Source organism: Schistocerca serialis, chromosome 2, assembly GCF_023864345.2.
Source record: "Schistocerca serialis cubense isolate TAMUIC-IGC-003099 chromosome 2, iqSchSeri2.2, whole genome shotgun sequence".
Taxonomy (NCBI): Eukaryota; Metazoa; Arthropoda; class Insecta; order Orthoptera; family Acrididae; genus Schistocerca; species Schistocerca serialis.
The window spans coordinates 1,091,963,995-1,091,982,310 of NC_064639.1; the positions used below are offsets into that span (position 1 = coordinate 1,091,963,995).

Here is an 18,316-nt window from a genome sequence, read left to right on the forward strand (position 1 = left end):
CCGAGAAGCCTGGTGCAGCAGCTGGCCACGGCATTGGAGCTAGCATGACTCCACATCCTTGTTGGTACCTTCCAGAACCTCCCTGACACTCTTCCTGCACATCTAGCAGCGGTCTGAGCTGCAAAAGTTGGTTTTTCAGTTGTATATATATGAAGGTAGTACCTGTTCCTGAAATAAGAGATACAGCTGATGATCGTGCAGCTTCTCTAGAATGAGATGATAATCAAATCGACACCCTAGCTGCAAACAGGCGTTGATATACATAATTGGGGACACGTTGAAAATGTGTGCCCCGACCAGGACTCGAACCCGGGATCTCCTGCTTACATGTATGATGTATATCAACGCCTGTTTGCAGCTAGGGTGTCGATTTAATTAGCATCTCATTCTAGAGAAGCTGCACGGTCATCAATTGTATCATTTCTTTCGGGAAAAGATACCATCTTCATATATTGTTAAAATATGGCTACCCGGTTCATTGACCTTCTTGTGCGAATGCGCACACTTTGCCCCAACTTGTACGGGACTTGGTAGATTAATCTGCCACGAGTAATGAGTGTGATGGGCGAACATCTATTAGGCGCACTACGAATGTAGTGATGTGGACATGGGAATGTGGGTCTCACGGGGAGCGTGCAAGGGATAAGTCCCTGCAGGCGCACTATCCTTTGTGCCCTCGGTGGCTCAGATGCCATGTAAGCAGGAGATCCCGTGTTCGAGTCCCGGTCGAGGCACACATTTTCAACATGTCCCCATTGATGTACCGGGTGATCAAAAAGTCAGTATAAATTTGAAAACTTAATAAACCACGGAATAATGGAGATAGAGGGGTAAAAATTGACACGCATGCTTGGAATGACATGGGGTTTTATTAGAAAAAAAAACAAAAAAAACACCCCATATTGCTAGACGCGTGAAAGATCTCTTGCGCGCGTCGTTTGGTGATGATCGTGTGCTCAGCCGCCACTTTCGTCATGCTTGGCCTCCCAGGTCCCTAGCTAGACCTCTGTCCGTGCAATTATTGGCTTTGGGGTTACTTGAAATCGCAAGTGTATCGTGATCGACCGACATCTCTAGGGATGCTGAAAGACAACATCCGACGCGAATGCCTCACCATAACTCCGGACATTCTTTACAGTACTGTTCACAACATTATTCCTCGACTACAGCTATTGTTGAGGAATGATGGTGGACATATTGAGCATTTCCTGCTTTGTCTTACTTTGTTATGCTAATTATTGCTATTCTGATCAGATGAAGCACCATCTGTCGGACATTTTTTGAACGTTTGTATTTTTTTTGGTTCTAATAAAACCCCATGTCATTCCAAGCATTTGTGCCAATTTGTACCTCTCTATCTACATTATTCCGTGAGTTATCCAGTGTTCAAATTTATACTGACTTTTTGATCACCCTGTATGAAGGTAGTATCTGTTCTCGAAATGACAGATACAGTTGAGCACCGTGCAGCTTCTCTAGAATGAGATGATAATTAAATCGACACCCTAGCTGCAAACAGGAGTTGATATACATCATTGGGGACACGTTGAAAATGTGTGCCCCGACCAGGACTCGAACCCGGGATCTCCTGCTTACATGTATGATGTATATCAACGCCTGTTTGCAGCTAGGGCGTCGATTTAATTAGCATCTCATTCTAGAGAAGCTGCTCAGTCATCAATAGCATCTGTTCCCGAAAGAAAAGATACAATCTTCATATATAGTTAAAATATGGCTACCTGGCCATTGACCTTCTTGTGCAAACGCACACACTTTGCCCCAACTTGTACAGGACATGGTCGATTAATTTGCCATGAGTAATGAGTGTGGTGGGCAAACATCTATTAGGCGCACTGAGAATGCAGTGGTGTGGACATGTTGGGAATGTGGGTCTCACGGGGAGCGTGCAAGGGATAAGTCCCTGCAGGCGCACTATCCTCTGTGCCCTCGGTGGCTCAGATGGATAGTGTGTCTGCTATGTAAGCAGGAGAACCCGGGTTCGAGTCCCGGTCGGGGCACACATTTTCAACATGTCCCCAGTGATGTATATCAACGCCTGTTTGCAACTAGAGTGTCGATTTAATTATCATCTCATTCTGGTTGTTGAAATTTTTGACAGGTGGTCACATTAATGTGGCTGGACTGTGTATTTTGTCCGGTGACGTTACGTGTCCACATGGAGACAGCATCAGAGTGTCGCGTTAGTTAGGGAAGAGGTGCCCACCGTGCAGCCTGGGACAGGCAGGCGCGCAGCGTCCGCAGAGCAGCAGCCAGACGCCGGCGGGCGCCTTGGCCGCCTCCGCCCTCGCCACCGCCTCCGCCCCCACAGCCCCCGTGGCCTCCGCCGCCGCCGCGTCCTCTGGAGTCACCGGCAGACGCCGGCCACGCTGCAGCGCCGCTCTCAAAGCGCACACCCGTCGCCGCCACAACAGCCGCCAGCGCCAACGTCTGCGAACACACGAAACCTGCCAGCTGTAGTCACTCAACCTTTATGCTTCAGCGTAACACCCTTACTTGTCAACAAAATACAACTTTACACTAAACACTGTTGACGGTGTCAGCAAATCGCATAATCATTCTTTTAACGAATTTGAAAGCAATATTTTATCTACAGATTCTAAAAATAACACAAAAAAATTTTGGTCGTACGTAAAATCTATGAACGCTACAAATAATTCAATACCTTCTCTTGCTGACAGTACGAGTAATCCCCCCTGCGGGTCCGGGGGTTAGAAAAGGCCCGAGGTATTCCTGCCTGTCGTAAGAGGCGACTAAAAGGAGTCCATCCCCCTCAAGGGGGTAGTTAGCGCCTGCGTCCGGAGACGGACGGTTCCACGACCTATATTTGTGGTCTTTTTGGTTTTTCACTTCTTCTCGTTTCTTCCTTCCTTTGGTTGGTTCCTTTCTTTGTTCTTCTCCATCTCACTGTCTTCCTTACTCTTTCCCTTGCCTTCTTCTCCTTGCCTTCTTCTCCTTGCCTTCTCTGGTCTCTGCCTCGGCGTTTGAGACAGTCTGTCCTCTCTCTCTTCCTTTTCCTCTTCTTCCTTCCTTCCTCCCTGTGCGCGCCTGAAGACCGACCCACGCGTTCGCACGCGTAGCCGGTGACGGGGTAACGCGTAATTCCCCGCCCTGGGTAGACAAGTAAGGCACGCACGTACCCCCTAGTAAAGGCCAGGCCCAGGGAGGGGTGATTGCCTGAGCTGATACCTTCTGACCATGCCGATTGGTCCCTCCGTCTGTTTCTCGGGAGGTGTGACCTGAGGTGTAAACATTCACCTAAGGCGGGAGTGCCCTCTGAGAGGGTCCCCATAAGGAAGGAGCGCGCCATCGGAGACGCTGGCAATCATGGGGGATTCCTCCGCAATGGATTTCTCTTCTTCTCTCTCGACTTCTGCCCACAAACGGAAACATGACCAGCCACCAGTGACAAAAGTACTACCGCCTGCCCCACAGTTCCTCCTCGTTTCTCGATCTGAGGACGGAAAGGATTTTTCCTGTGTCAACCCTTTCGTTATCCAGAAGGGCGTAGATGCCATAGCCGGTACTGTTAAGTCTTGTACAAGGTTGCGTAATGGTACCTTGTTACTAGAAACTGAGAGCGCCTTTCAGGCACAGAAACTGCTTCGAGCCACACTCCTGTACACGATCCCTGTCCGGGTGGAGGCTCACCGAACTTTGAATTCGTCTCGTGGTGTGGTCTATACTAGATCCCTCGACGGATTGACTGACGAGGAGATTCAGTCTTTCCTCGCTGAGCAGGGCGTGACGGCTGTCCATAGGGTCATGAAAAAGGTCAACAATGACCTTGTACCGACCCGGACACTTTTCTTGACCTTTGATAGTGTTCACCTGCCGTCGCGTATCAAAGCGGGCTACGAGGTTATTTCTGTTCGCCCCCCTATGTCCCGACACCTACGCGCTGCTACCAGTGTCAGCGTTTTAATCACACTCGCCAGTCTTGTTCCAATGCGGCTAAATGTGTCACTTGTGTCAGGGATGCCCATGAGGGTGACTGCCCACCTCCGTCTCCTCGTTGTGTGAACTGTCAGGGTGACCATGCAGCGTCCTCCCGCGACTGTCCCATCTATAAGGAAGAACGCTGTATCCAAGAAATTCGGGTCAAAGAGAAAGTGTCCATCTCGGCTGCTCGCAAGCTATTAGCTAGTAGGAAGCCCACGCTGCTCCCAGCGGGGAAATACAGTACTGTCCTCGCCTCTCCTCGGACTACCAGGGAGGTGGCAACCCAGACATGCGATCTGACCTTCAGCACCACGGTCGTCCGTTCGGCCAGTGCTAAGATCGCGCGGTCGACGTCTCCTCTTCCTCCCATCACCCCACAGACACAAGCCCCTTCATCAGCTTCTGCTAACAAGGGGAGGACGCCAATTGTGAAATTCAGATTCGATTCATATTGCGCATAATAAAAGCTCATGGCCAGAGGTGTAATGTGGCAAAGCACCAAGATGCACTTCTCAGCCGTTGTCGAGAAACTCGACAGTTAAAAGAAACCGTTGCGGTGAAATACTCTCTACGATTAATAATTTTCTACAGGGTCGTGGCGCAGCGGTAAGCGCTCGGGTTCGTAATCCGAAGGTCGCCGGATCGAATCTCGCGCCATGCAACCTTTTTTTTAGTATTTGTTTTTTGTAATTCATATATATATATATATATATATATATATATATATATATATATATATATATATATATATATATATATATAAAAATTCCCGGCAATCAGTTGCAACAATTATGCATATAATAAGTTGTTGAAAGTCGTCTGTCGTGGAAAAACTAGCGACTTCGAACATCATTCTGTTTTCCGCAAACAAAGTTGTATTTCACAAATGTTATTAATTGTCTTCATAATGTTAACCACGTATAGTTAACGGAAGACGTAGAAACGATATTCCGAAACGAATACGTATAGCGTAAGTCAAACGTTCGAATTAGAATAGAGACCCCACGAACACAAATTTGCTGTGGCAGGTATGAAATATAAACTCCGTTACTCGCTCGTTACACTTGAAGGACAGATGTTGAATGGGCCGAAACGAGCCGCCGCATAACAGCGTAGTTGCGTGCTAACTTCGAAAAAAGGTAGATGCGGTCCCTAGCGCAACTTGTAACGTCGTCGAAAATCAGTGCGGACGGGAGAGCTTTGGTACACCCTGTTAAACAAACGGAAAAATGGAGGCGGTACAATTGGAGAGCGATCCGCCTTCACCAACATGCATAAGCAATTCATTAATATATATATATATATATATATATATATATATATATATTGAATTACAAAAAACTAATAATAAAAGAAATTGCATGGCGCGAGATTCGATCCGGCGTCCTTCGGATTACGAACCTGAGCGCTTACCGCTGCGCCACGACGCAGTAGAAAATTATTAATCGTAGAGAGTATTTCACCGCAACGGTTTCTTTTAATTGTCAATTTTCTCGACAAAGGCTGAGAAGTGCATCTTGGTGCTTTGCCACATTACACCTCTGGCCATGAGCTTTTGTTATGCGCAGTATGAATCGAATCTGAATTTCACAATTGGCGGCCTCCCCTTGTAAGACGAAGACCCAGAAGTCAGATGCACGGGCCTTCAAGAAGGAACCGTCCCGTGCAGACTTCCTACGTACCTCGACCTCCCAGCCATCGACCAGTACTTCCACCAAACGACCTTCCAAGAAGGCTCATAGGAAGCACAGTTCTCCTCCTCCGCCACGGCGCATTTCTTCTCCTGCGCCACCCAGTGGTTGCCGCCCCAGGCCGTCATCCGTTTCGCCTGGCCGCACCGCTGGTAGCCGAACATCTGGCCGTTCAGCGGCAGAGGAAGCTCCCCCTCCCGGCCATCTTACCAAGATGGCCGATGAACCTATAGAACCAATGGGCGATGACTGTCCGCCTACTGATAGCGGCGGCAGTGCTAGCTCGAAGCCAGGCCCTCAGCGGCCTTCGAGGTGACCCCTTCTTTCATCTTCCTTTTCTTCTTACGATGGCACTTATTCACTGGAGTATTCGCAGCATTCGCTCCAACCGAGAGGACTTACAGTTGCTGCTCCGTTTGCACCGTCCGCTCATCGTAGCCCTCCAGGAAACGAAGCTACGCCCATGCGATCAAATTGCCTTGGCACACTACACCTCTGTGCGTTTTGACCTACCCCTTGTGGTAGGTATTCCGGCTCATGGAGGGGTTATGTTGCTGGTCCGGGATGATATTTACTACGATCCCATCACGTTGCACACCGGCCTGCAGGCGGTTGCCGTCCAAATTATTCTCCCCACTTTTACATTTTCCATTTGTACCGTTTACACTCCATCGTCGTCTGCCGTTACCAGGGCAGACATGATGCAAATTATTGCTCAGCTACCTGCACCATTTTTGTTAACTGGAGACTTCAATGCCCATCAACCCCTTTGGGGCTCTCCAGCTTCATGCCCGAGGGGCTCCCTGTTAGCAGACCTTTTCAACCAGCTCAATCTTGTCTGCCTCAATACTGGCGCCCCTACTTTTCTTTCAGACACATCTCACACCTATTCCCATTTAGACCTCTCTATATGTACTACCCAGCCTGCACGCCGGTTTGAGTGGTATGCACTTTCTGATACATATGCGAGCGACCACTTCCCATGTGTTATCCATCTCCTGCAGCATACCCCCTCTCCGTGCTCATCTAGTTGGACCATCTCCAAAGCAGACTGGGGGCTCTTCTCTTCCAGGACGACCTTTCAGGATCAAACCTTCACAAGCTGCGATCGTCAGGTCGCACACCTCACGGAAGTGATTCTCACTGCTGCTGAATATTCCATCCCTCACCCTACTTCTTCTCCACGTCGCGTACCAGTCCCCTGGTGGACCGCAGCATGTAGAGACGCTTTACGTGCTCGTCGACGTGCTTTACGCACCTTTAAACGCCACCCTACAGTGGCGAATTGTATAAATTATAAACGATTACGTGCACTGTGTCGTCGTATTATTAAAGAAAGCAAGAAAGCCAGCTGGGCTGCTTTCACAAGCACCTTCAACAGTTTTACTCCTTCTTTTGTTGTCTGGGGTAGCCTGCGCCGGCTATCTGGCACTAAGGTCCACTCACCAGTTTCTGGCTTGACGGTCGCGAATGACGTCCTTGTGGCCCCTGAGGATGTCTCCAATGCCGCTTTTTCGCAGAGGTTTCGAGCTCCGCTCATTACCACCCTGCCTTCCTCCCCCGCAAACAGGCAGAGGAGGCTAGGCCACCTAACTTCTGCTCCTCGAATCGTGAAAGTTATAATGCCCCATTCACCATGCGGGAACTCGAAAACGCGCTTGCCCGGTCACGGTCCTCCGCTCCAGGGCCTGATTCTATTCATATTCAGATGCTGAAGAACCTTTCTCCTGCGGGTAAAGGTTTTCTTCTTCGTTGTTACAATCGCATCTGGATTGAAGGACATGTTCCCGCATGCTGGCGCGAGTCTATTGTTGTCCCGATTCCTAAGCCGGGGAAGGACAAGCACTTGCCTTCCAGTTATCGACCCATCTCGCTTACCAGCTGTGTCTGTAAAGTGATGGAGCGAATGGTTAACTCTCGTTTGGTTTGGCTGCTCGAGTCTCGACGCCTACTTACCAATGTACAATGTGGATTTGGTAGGCGCCGCTCTGCTGTTGACCATCTGGTTACCTTGTCAACCTTCATTACGAATAACTTCTTGCGGAAGCGCCCGACCGCGGCTGCGTTCTTTGATTTGGAGAAGGCTTACGACACCTGTTGGAGGGCGGGCATTCTCCGCACCATGCATACATGGGGCCTTTGCGGTCGCCTCTCTCTTTTTATTCGTTCCTTTTTAATGGATCGACAGTTTAGGGTACGTGTGGGTTCTGTCCTGTCAGACACCTTTCGCCAGGAGAATGGGGTGCCACAGGGCTCAGTTTTGAGCATCACTCTCTTCGCCATAGCGATCAATCCAATAATGGATTGCCTCCCAGTTGATGTATCAGGCTCCCTTTTCGTGGACGATTTTACCATCTATTGCAGCGCGCAGCGTACATGTTTCTTGGAGCGCTGTCTTGATTGGTTGGTTGTTTCGGGGAAGGAGACCAGACAGCGAGGTCATCGGTCTCATCAGATTAGGGAAAGATGGGGAAGGAAGTCGGCCGTGCCCTTTGAAAGGAACCATCCCGGCATTTGCCTGGAGCGATTTAGGGAAATCACGGAAAACCTAAATCAGGATGGCCGGACGCGAGCGCTGTCTTCAGCGTTCTCTTGACCGTCTTCACTCCTGGAGTGTCGCCAATGGCTTCCGTTTTTCTGCCGAGAAGATGGTCTGTATTAACTTCTGGCGCTACAAAGAGTTTCTCCCGCCGTCCTTACAACTCGGTCCCATTGCTCTCCCATTCGTGGAGACAACAAAATTTTTAGGTCTTACATTTGACAGGAAACTTAGCTGGTGTCCACATGTGTCATATTTGGCTGCCCATTGTACCTGTTCTCTAAATGTCCTCCCTGTTCTCAGTGGTATGTCGTGGGGAGCGGATCGAACCGTCCTACTTCGTCTATATTGGTCGATCGTCCGCTCCAAGCTGGATTATGGGAGCTTCGTATACTCCTCTGCACGGCCATCCATCTTACGCCACCTCAACTCCATACAACATCGGGGTTTACGACTTGCGATCGGAGCGTTTTATACTAGTCCCGTCGAGAGTCTTCATGCTGACGCTGGTGAATTGCCACTCACCTACCGGCGCGATATACTGCTTTGTCGGTATGCCTTTCGGCTACTGTCAATGCCCGACCACCCGTCTTATCGTTCCTTTTTTGACGACTCTCTCGACCGTCAATACGGGTTGTATGTGTCTGCCCTGCTACCCCCTGGAGTTCGCTTTCGTCGCCTCCTTCAACACCTTAATTTTTCACTCCCTGCAACCTTTCGAGTGGGCGAGAGCCACACGCCATCTTGGCTACAGGCTCAGGTTCGCGTTCACCTTGACCTCAGCTCGCTCCCAAAGGAGGTTACCCCCGGTTCGGTCTACACTCCCGTTTTGTCGAACTTCGATCAAAGTTCATTAATAAGACCTTCATTTATACAGATGGCTCTAAGACCAATGACGGGGTTGGGTGTTCTTTTATTGTCGGGGCACAAAGTTTCAAATACCGGCTCCATGGCCATTGTTCGGTCTTCACAGCTGAGCTCTTTGCCCTCTACCAGACTGTTCTTTACATCTGCCGCCACCGACATTCTGCTTATGTCATCTGCTCCGATTCCCTGAGCGCCATCCAGAGCCTCAGTGATCCGTATCCGGTTCACCCTTTCGTGCACCGGATCCAAAGCTCTCTTCAGCAGCTGGTGGACGTCGGTTCTCCGGTTAGCTTTATGTGGGTTCCTGGCCATGTCGGTATCCCTGGGAACGAAGCTGCAGATGCCGCGGCCAAGGCTGCGGTCCTCCAGCCTCGGACAGCTTCTTGTTGTGTCCCTTCATCAGATTGTAGCAGGGTCATTTGTCGGCGCATTTTATCGCTGTGGCATGCCGATTGGGCTGCACTTATGGACAACAAGCTTCGGGCCTTGAAACCTCTTCCTGCGGCTTGGATGTCCTCCTCCCGCCCTTCTCGATGGGAGGAGGTCGTTTTGGCCCGGTTACGAATTGGACACTGCCGGTTCAGCCATCGCCATCTGCTGACGGCTGCGCCGGTGCCGTTCTGGCCATGTGGGCAATTGCTGACGGTCCGCCACATTTTAACGTCCTGTCCGGATTTTAACACACTGCGTCTTGATCTTGGCCTGCCATGTACTCTAGATGCCATTTTAGCAGATGACCCATGAGCAGCTGCTCGCGTTCTTTGTTTTATCAACTTGACAAACCTCTCTAAGGACATTTGATTATGTAGTTTTTTTTTTTAATCCTATGCCTGTCAGTCTGTTTTTTATCGTGTTTTCCCTTTTAGTTGCTGTTGTAAACTTGTGCCTTGTGGTGCATTCCTAACGTAGTCTGGGCGCTAATTACCATTGAAGTTGTGCGCCCTAAAACCACAAAAAAAAGTACGGGTAATGTAACTGATGATGATAAACAGAAGGCCGAAATTTTAAACCTACTTTTCAAAAACTCGTTTACGGTAGAGGACTGCAGCACCATTCTCCCTTTTAATTACCGAACAAACGCAAGGATGGCTGACATAGTGTTTATCGTATCTGGGATTGTAAAACGGTTAATATCCTTAGGCGCCAGGAAGGCGTCTGGCCCAGACGGTATCCCCGTAAGATTATATGTTGACTGTGCTACAAATTAGCACAACTTGACTAGAAGAAGGGATCGGTTGGTAGGACATGTTCTGAGGCATCAGCGGATCACCAGTTTACTATTGGAGGGAAGCGTGGAGGGTAAAAATCGTAGAGGGAGACCAAGAGATGAATACACTTAGCAGATTCAGAAGGATGTAGGCTGCAGTAGGTACTGGGAGATGAAGAAGCTTGCACAGGATAGAGTAGCATGGAGAGCTGCATCAAACCAGTCTGAGGACTAAAGACCACAACAACAACAACATGCTACAAATATAACACCATTCTTATCCATCATCTATCACAGATCATTGGAACGGCGGGAAGTTCCACCGGACTGGAAGAAGGATCAGGTCATAGCAATCTATAAAAAGGGTAGAAAATCGGATGCACATAATTACCGACCAATTTCACTGACATCGATTTGTTGTGGAATCATGGAACATATTTTGTGTTCAGTCATAATGACCTTTCTAGACTCTGAGAAGCTCATCTGCAGAAACCAGCACGGTTTTAGGAAACGGCGGTCATGCGAGACACAGCTGACCCTCTTTGTGCATGATATACAACAGGCTCTAGATACCGGCTCCCAGGTTGATGCCATATTTCTCGACGTTCGGAAGGCGTTCGACTCAGTTCCGCACTGTCGCTTGCTCCAAAAATTGCGCGCTTACGGTCTATCCGATGACATGCGGTTGGATAGAAAGTTTTCTAACAGATAGGGAGCAGTATGTCGTCCTGAACGGGGTGACTTCAAGAGAAACAAGCGTAACTTCAGGTGTGCCCCAGGGCAGCGTAATAGGTCCGCTGCTTTTTACAATTTACATAAACGATCTGGTTGATGGTATTGACAGTGGCATTAGAGTGTTTACTGATGATGCTGTAGTCTACAGGAAAGTAGTATCACACGAAAGTTGTGAACAAATCAATGAGGATTTGCAGAAAATAAATGCGTGGTGTAATGACTGGCAGTTATCTCTCAATATTAGTAAGTGTAACCTACTGCGTATAACAAGGCGAAAATCCTCATTCATGTACGAGTACAAAATAAATGCCCAGTCTTTGGAAGCGGTAACATCCGACAAGTATCTGGGTGTGACTACTCGAAATGATCTCAAATGGAATGATCAAATTACTCAAGTAACGGGTAAGGCGAACTCTAGGTTGAGGTTTATTGGTAGAATCCTGAAGCGATGCTTACAATAGCGTAACTTTCAATACGTTAGTTCGCCCAATCTTGGAGTATTGTTCGTCTGTATGGGACCCTTACCAGTTGGTTCTGATTCAAGAGATTGAGAAGGTCCAAAGAGAGAGCGGCAAGATTCGTGACTGGTACAATTAGCCATCGCGAGAGCGTTACAAATTTCACAGAAAGTTTTAAGTGGGACACACTTGCAGATAGACGGCGCGCTAAACGGAAGGGGCTGCTAACTAAATTCTGAAATCCGATCTACACCGAGAATGTAGAGCATGTGTTATTACCGCCAACTTTCAAATCGCGCAATGACTACCATTCAAAGATAAGGGCAAATAGAGCTCGTACTGAGGCGTTCAGACAGTCGTTTTTCCCTCGCGCGATCAGCGAGTGGAACAGAGGGGGGGGGGGGGGGGGGGGAATATGAATTTGGTGCTAATTGTGCCCTCCGCCACACATCGCTTGGTGGCTAGCGGAGTATGTATGTAGATGTAGAGTCACTGCCAGCCGGTGCTCATTTTCATTGGTGGGGCACAGATAAAAAAAATCAGTAAACTTTACACTGAGGAGACAGAAGTCATGGTACAGCGATATGCACATATACCGATGGCAGTAGTATCGGGTACACAAGATATAAAAGGATAGTGCATTGGCGGAGCCGGCCGGTGTGGTCGAGCGGTTCTAGGCGCTTCAGTCTGGAACCGCGCTACCGCTATGGTCACAGGTTCGAATACTGCCTCGGGCATGGGTGTGTGTGATGTCCTTAGGTTAGTTAGGTTTAAGTAGTTCTAAGTTCTAGGGGACTGATGACCTCAGAAGTCCTATAGTGCTCAGAGCCATTTGAACCATTTTTGCTTTGGCGGAGCTGTCATTCGCACTCAGGCGATTCATGGGAGAAGGTTTCCGACCCGATTATGACCTCACGACGAGAATTAAGACTTTGATCGCGAAATGGTAGACGCATGGGACATTTCATTTCGGGAGTCGTTAGGGAATACAATATCCGGAGATCCACAGTGTCAAGAATGTGCCAAGAGTACCAAATTTCAGGCATTGCCTTTCACCACAGACAACGCAGTGCCCTAAGGCCTTCACTTATTGACCGAGAGCAGTGGCGTTTGCATAGAGTTGTCAGTATTAACAGACAAGCAACACTGCGTGAAATAATCGCAGGAATAAATGTGGGACGTATGACGAACGTGTCCATTAGGACAGCGCGGCGAAATTTGGCGTTAACGGGCGATGGGAACAGACGACACACGTTAGTGTCTTTGTAATAGCACGACATCACCTGCAGGGCCTTTCCTGGGTTTGTGGCCACATCGGTTGGACCCCAAAAGACTGGAAAACCATGGCCTGGTTAGATGAGTGCAGATTTCAGTTGGTAATAGCTGATGGTAGGTGTCGAGGTGGCATAGAGCCCACGAATCTGTGGACCCAAGTTGCGGCAAGACAGTGTGCAAATCGATGGTGGCTCCACAACGGTGTGGGTTGTATTTACGTGGAATGAAATGGGTCCGCTGATGGAAATCGTTATGCTCGGCTACTTGGAGACCATTTGCAACCATTCATGAACTTCATGTTCCCGAACTGCGATGGAATTTTTGTGGATGACGATGCACCACGTCACTGGAGCACAATTGTTCGCGATTGGTTTGAAGAACATTCTGGACAATTCGAGCGAATGATGTGGCCACCCAGATCGTCCAGCATGAATTCCATTGAACATGTATGGGACATAATCGTGAGGTCAGTTCGTGCACGAAATCCTGCACTGGCAACACTTCAGCTATTATGGACTGCTATAGAAATAGTACGGCTCAATATTTCTGCATGGGACTTCCAACGAGTTGTTGATTTCATGCCGTGCCGTGCAAAAGGATGTCCGACAAGATGTTAGGAGATATCCCATGACTTTTGTCACCTCAGTGTATAAAGGAATTGTTCCGGGTAGTTGTTATAGAGCCTTCATTTCTGTCATTTCTTTCAAAGGAAAGGAATCTTTCAACAGGCTTGTTCCCCTTATATATTGCAAAGGGCAAACCGACTTTTGCATTTAATATCTGTTGTTTCGTCTGCCCACACAGAAACAAGACTGGCAGAATTAATGTCTTTAATCGGTTCTTCAATGTAAACTTGATACACATAGTCTAAAAGTTCATTTTGCATAGTGTGTGACGTATGTTTACAGACGGAAGTACTAGAGCCGTTTAAGTGTACTAGCTGTGAAGGTTTACTAGGAGACATAACAAATCTAAGAAATTGCTCCAGCTAGGTGACTCAGTTTTTTATTGGGAGCCCTTAGTGCTAACTCAAGAGTTCCACAAAACGTGAAGCAGACTATTATCCTGCTTAATATGTGTCTATTCTTCGTAACTACTTAATTATTTTTCTGTACTGACATTTTATAGGGTTAGACAGTCTGGGCATTAATGTTAATAGAGGCTGGCCGCGTGGCCGAGCGGTTCTAGGCGATTCAGTCCGGAAACGCGCTGCTGCTACGGTCGCAGGTTCGGATCCTGCCTCGAGCATGGATGTGTCTGATGTCCTTAGGTTAGTTAGGTTTAAGTAGTTCTAAGTCTAGGGGACTGATAACCTCGTATGTTAAGTCGCATAGTACTTAGAGCCATTTGAACCAATGTCAATGGAGCAAAATATTTTGTATTTACGACCAATTTCTAAATGTAGTCACGTTCCTCATGTTTCTTAATTCGATCACTTAAATGCACTAGATACTTACAGACAGCTCTTGTCCACAATTCTCCACCACCAAATAACACAATAGAAACAAAACAACTTCTGTTTCTGTACACTCACTGTTAACTACGACTGTTTGCAGCACCACGTATCTCAGAAAGTTCTGCTCTTCTTTGCACCGAGTTGAGACATAAGAAATCTTTTGATTGATATGCACCGCTTGATTTCTGGCTTTTCTTCCATACCTGATAAATTAAATTACGTTTGTAGCAAAAATCTGCTGTGTTCGGTAAAAACTTTCTAAAGCCAAGATCGCATAAATATTTCTTTATTTACAACAGCCGATTTCGATTGACTTTGCTGTCATCTTCATGTATTGAGTTGTATCTTATACGCCGTGTAACGTGTATCTTCAGTAATTAGAATATGTACACATAACGTAAACATATGTGCTACTGTGCATTTGATTGTGTACTGTGATTTTTATGACATGACAATCATCCGTGTGCAATACATACATGGATGTACCACGTGCACAAGGTACCTTTTGATTTTAAATGTTTTGCTTATCACAACCCTTTGTTTAATGTACTACATTTTATCCACTAACATGACAACTCCATGTGAGGTTCCAACACAAAATGAGTACTTTTTACAACAAAAATTTTTGGAGACCTGAAGATGGCAGCAATGTCTGTCGAAACCAGTTGTTGTAAATAAAGAAATATTTATGAGATCTTGGCTTTAGAAAGATTTTACTAAGTAAACCAGATCGCTCGTTCTGATTCGTCAACATGAGAAGATTCAATTTAATTGATTAGTTTTACAATGACTGTAAGAATACTCGAGTTTCTACCACGACTCAATAATCTGGAACACTACTGAGGGATGAGCCTATTTGATGCTAGCGACATTTCCCATTGACGAATGGAATACTTGGGGGACAGGAGGGGGGGGGGGGGCCAGAATGCAGTAAGGCACGTGACAGACTACAGGCAGGTGTGTTACTTGATGTGGGCGTAAATTAGGGCTGCAGGCCTAACCTGACTGGCCCCAAAATAGTGGAGACGGGCAGACAGGTGAAAGAGTGATAACGTGACAGAGACAGCAGGATTGTGTGTGAAATATTATGGGACTTAACTGCTAAGATCATCAGTCCCTAAGCTTACACACTACTTAACCTAAATTACCCTAAGGACAAACACACACACAACCATGCACGAGGGAGGACTCGAACCTCCGCCGGGACCAGCCGCAAAGTCCATGACTGCAGCACCTCAGACCGCTTGGCTAATCCCGTGCGGCGACAGTAGGATTCGCTGGGGTGTGGGGAAAGAGGGTGGTCTGTTGACTGGGTCCGCCCTGTGTGTCTCTAAGCTATGCTGTGGCGAGGGGCGATGTGGAGAAGGTAAACAGCTTGGGCACGTCACTGCGATGCAGTTTTCGGAGCAGGGGGTAAGGAGTCCGTAAGGAACACCTGATGCTGGCCCTCGGCGTTTGCTGATTGGGGTGGGTAAAGGGAAACAGGTTCGTCACTCCGGAAGGATGCACTGAGAGGAGGTGTGAGGAAGAAGTAGCGACAAGACGTGGTCCAACTACTGGCAGCTCAGAGTTAACATCGTGTGTCTCTGCAGTGGAGCGGTCGAAACTGGGTCTGATTACATCTGGGCTCTGTCACTCGCACTACATCACAATTAAGTCTTACTCAAACTGTTTCATACTATACTGAAAAAATACACACAATAAAATATCACAAAATTTCATGTGGGGCTGGGGCACTCTGGCCCTTAAGAACGAGCCACACTTGCCGTAAGTCTTTTTCGTGCGACCCCAGGTGGGGCTGTGGACACTGGGACTTGTGTGACGCTATGGCGGTTCAGTGAGGATAGAGAATATGAAAATTAATAGAAAAAAAAACAAACTGAAACACCAGATTTTTTTCAAAAGCTATGCAGTCAGATTCCTGTGGTGTTTTCCCAGGCATGATATCTACAGCACGTATTTCATGATGTAGCAACATGTCATCTTCACATCTTGTGAGCATAAGTTGACTGAAACTGCTTATAACAAATTCCAAAACTTCAGACTCAGCTCAGTCGTTGCGAACTTTCGGCTACTGCCCTCTCCATATTAAAAACATCTCTCTCAATAGTGAAAGCTTGCGAGTTGTCAGTGCGGTATCAATAGCTTGTATTTTCTTTAGACTGAGATTGGGGACCTGTCTAGCTTTATTTGCCTAAACAACAGTTAAAAACCGCAAACAAAAAAACCATATTCAGTATGTCTGGTGTATCGTAACAGCGCCCGTCAAACCACCTTGAAGATTCGATCCGGGTCTGGCGTTAGTGCGCTGTGTGTTAAGGCGTGCAAGCAGTCCACTGTAATCAAATTAGGCTGAAATGCATCAACGTGACTGCAGCCATCCCGACTCTCCCCACTTGGGAGCATTAATGAAATAACACACAAAAATGGTTCAAATGCCTCTGAGCACTATGGGACTTAACTTCTGAGGTCATCAGTCCTCTAGAACTTAGAACAACTTAAACCTAACTAACCTAAGGACAGTACACACATCCATTCCCGAGGCAGGATTCGAACCTGCGACCGTAGCGATCGCGCGGTTCCAGACTGCAGCGCCTAGAACCGCTCGGCCACCCCGGCCTGCAAAATAACACACAAAAATATTCTCTGTTCGTTTTTTTGTTTTCTTTTTGCACTGTTTTTGCAGGTCGATCTGGTGGAGTTTCCAGCTGTTTTTCGTATACTCGATAAATTTCCACTTCGCTACCTTTTATTTAAAGTATTGATATTGCATTATCGATTTGGATCTGAAGATCAGAAAGTATAATCTTGAATTTCGATAGTTTAATACGAATGTCTTATATATGAATTTACTCAGTACACGATTAACTGTCTATTCGCATTTCGCTCATTGTTTTAATTAATAAAGTAAGTAAATTACGATAACTGTAAAAGTGAGTGATCATTGGCTATCGGTACAAAGGAGATATGGTTTCTGAAACTGTGAAAACGCGGCCTGTGTCCACTGGAGTCGCTTGAAACGATCACCTCATAATTCCAACTCTCTCCCTCCCCCTCTCCCTCCCCCTCTCCCCCGCCCTCCCCCTCTCCCCCTCCCTCCTCTCTCCCCCTCCTCTCTCCCCCTCCTCTCTCTCCCGCCTCTCTCTCTCTCTCTCTCTCTCTCTCTCTCTCTCTCTCTCTCTCTCTCTCTCTTTTGCCTATTGTCTAAAGCATTAGATTCCTATCCTACTGCAGGCTTAAATTGCCTTGGCTTCACGCTTGATGATAATTATTGTGTCTCGCATGATTAAAATTTAAGCACAACTCCACTTAACAGTCGACTGCAGACTCAGTTAAACATCTACATCTACATGGATACTCTGCAAATCACATGTAAGTGCTTGGCAGAGGGTTCATCGAACCACCTCACAATAATTCTCTATCATTCCAATCTCGTACAGCGCGCGGAAAAAACGAACACCTATAGCTTTCCGTGCGAGCACTGATTTCCTTTATTTCATTATGATGACCGCTTCTCCGTATATAGCTCGGCGTCAACAAAATATTTTTGCATTCGGAGGAGAAAGTTGGTGATTAAAATTTCGTGAGAAGATTCTGCCGCAACAAAAAACGCCTTTCTTTTAATGATGTCCATCCCAAATCCTGTATCATTTCCGTGACACTCTCTCCCCTATTATGCGATGATAAACATCCTGCCCTTCTTTGATATTTCTCGATGTACTCCGTCAGTCCTATATGGTAAGCATCCCACACCGCGCAGCAGTATTCTAAAACAGGACGGACAAGCATAGTGTAGGTAGCCTTTGAGCGTGCCAAGTTCAGCGTGCTGCTGAACGCTCAGGAACGATGCGACTTGTGCATACGGTATACGTGATCGCAACGCGCTCCTGCGGCAGTTGAGGGACGTTTCTATTTCGTAAATCACACTTTTACGCAACGGGCTCGCGTAAAATTCCCACGTTAGCTCTATTAAAATGCACATTTCCTTCATCGTGCACGAAGAGGAAAGTACCATGTCCAGTCAATAAGGACACAGGCTTATAAAAGTTCCATTACAAACAGTGCGGTACAAATTTGGAATACTTCTGCGCATAAGATAAACATTATTTCATCATTCCCACATTTTAG

The 18,316-nt window shown here is 47.2% G+C and overlaps 1 protein-coding gene across 1 annotated transcript in view; it reads right to left on the reverse strand.

Annotated features, from left to right (window-relative positions):
* Positions 1 to 2,201: 2,201 nt before the first annotated feature.
* The window catches only part of LOC126456641 (uncharacterized), a 284,803-nt gene continuing 268,688 nt past the window's right edge, over positions 2,202 to 18,316 (reverse strand). Inside the window, exon 4 of the mRNA XM_050092385.1 lies at positions 2,202 to 2,448. Coding sequence (XP_049948342.1) covers positions 2,202 to 2,448 — 247 coding nt within the window. The remainder of the gene's footprint in view (positions 2,449 to 18,316) is intronic.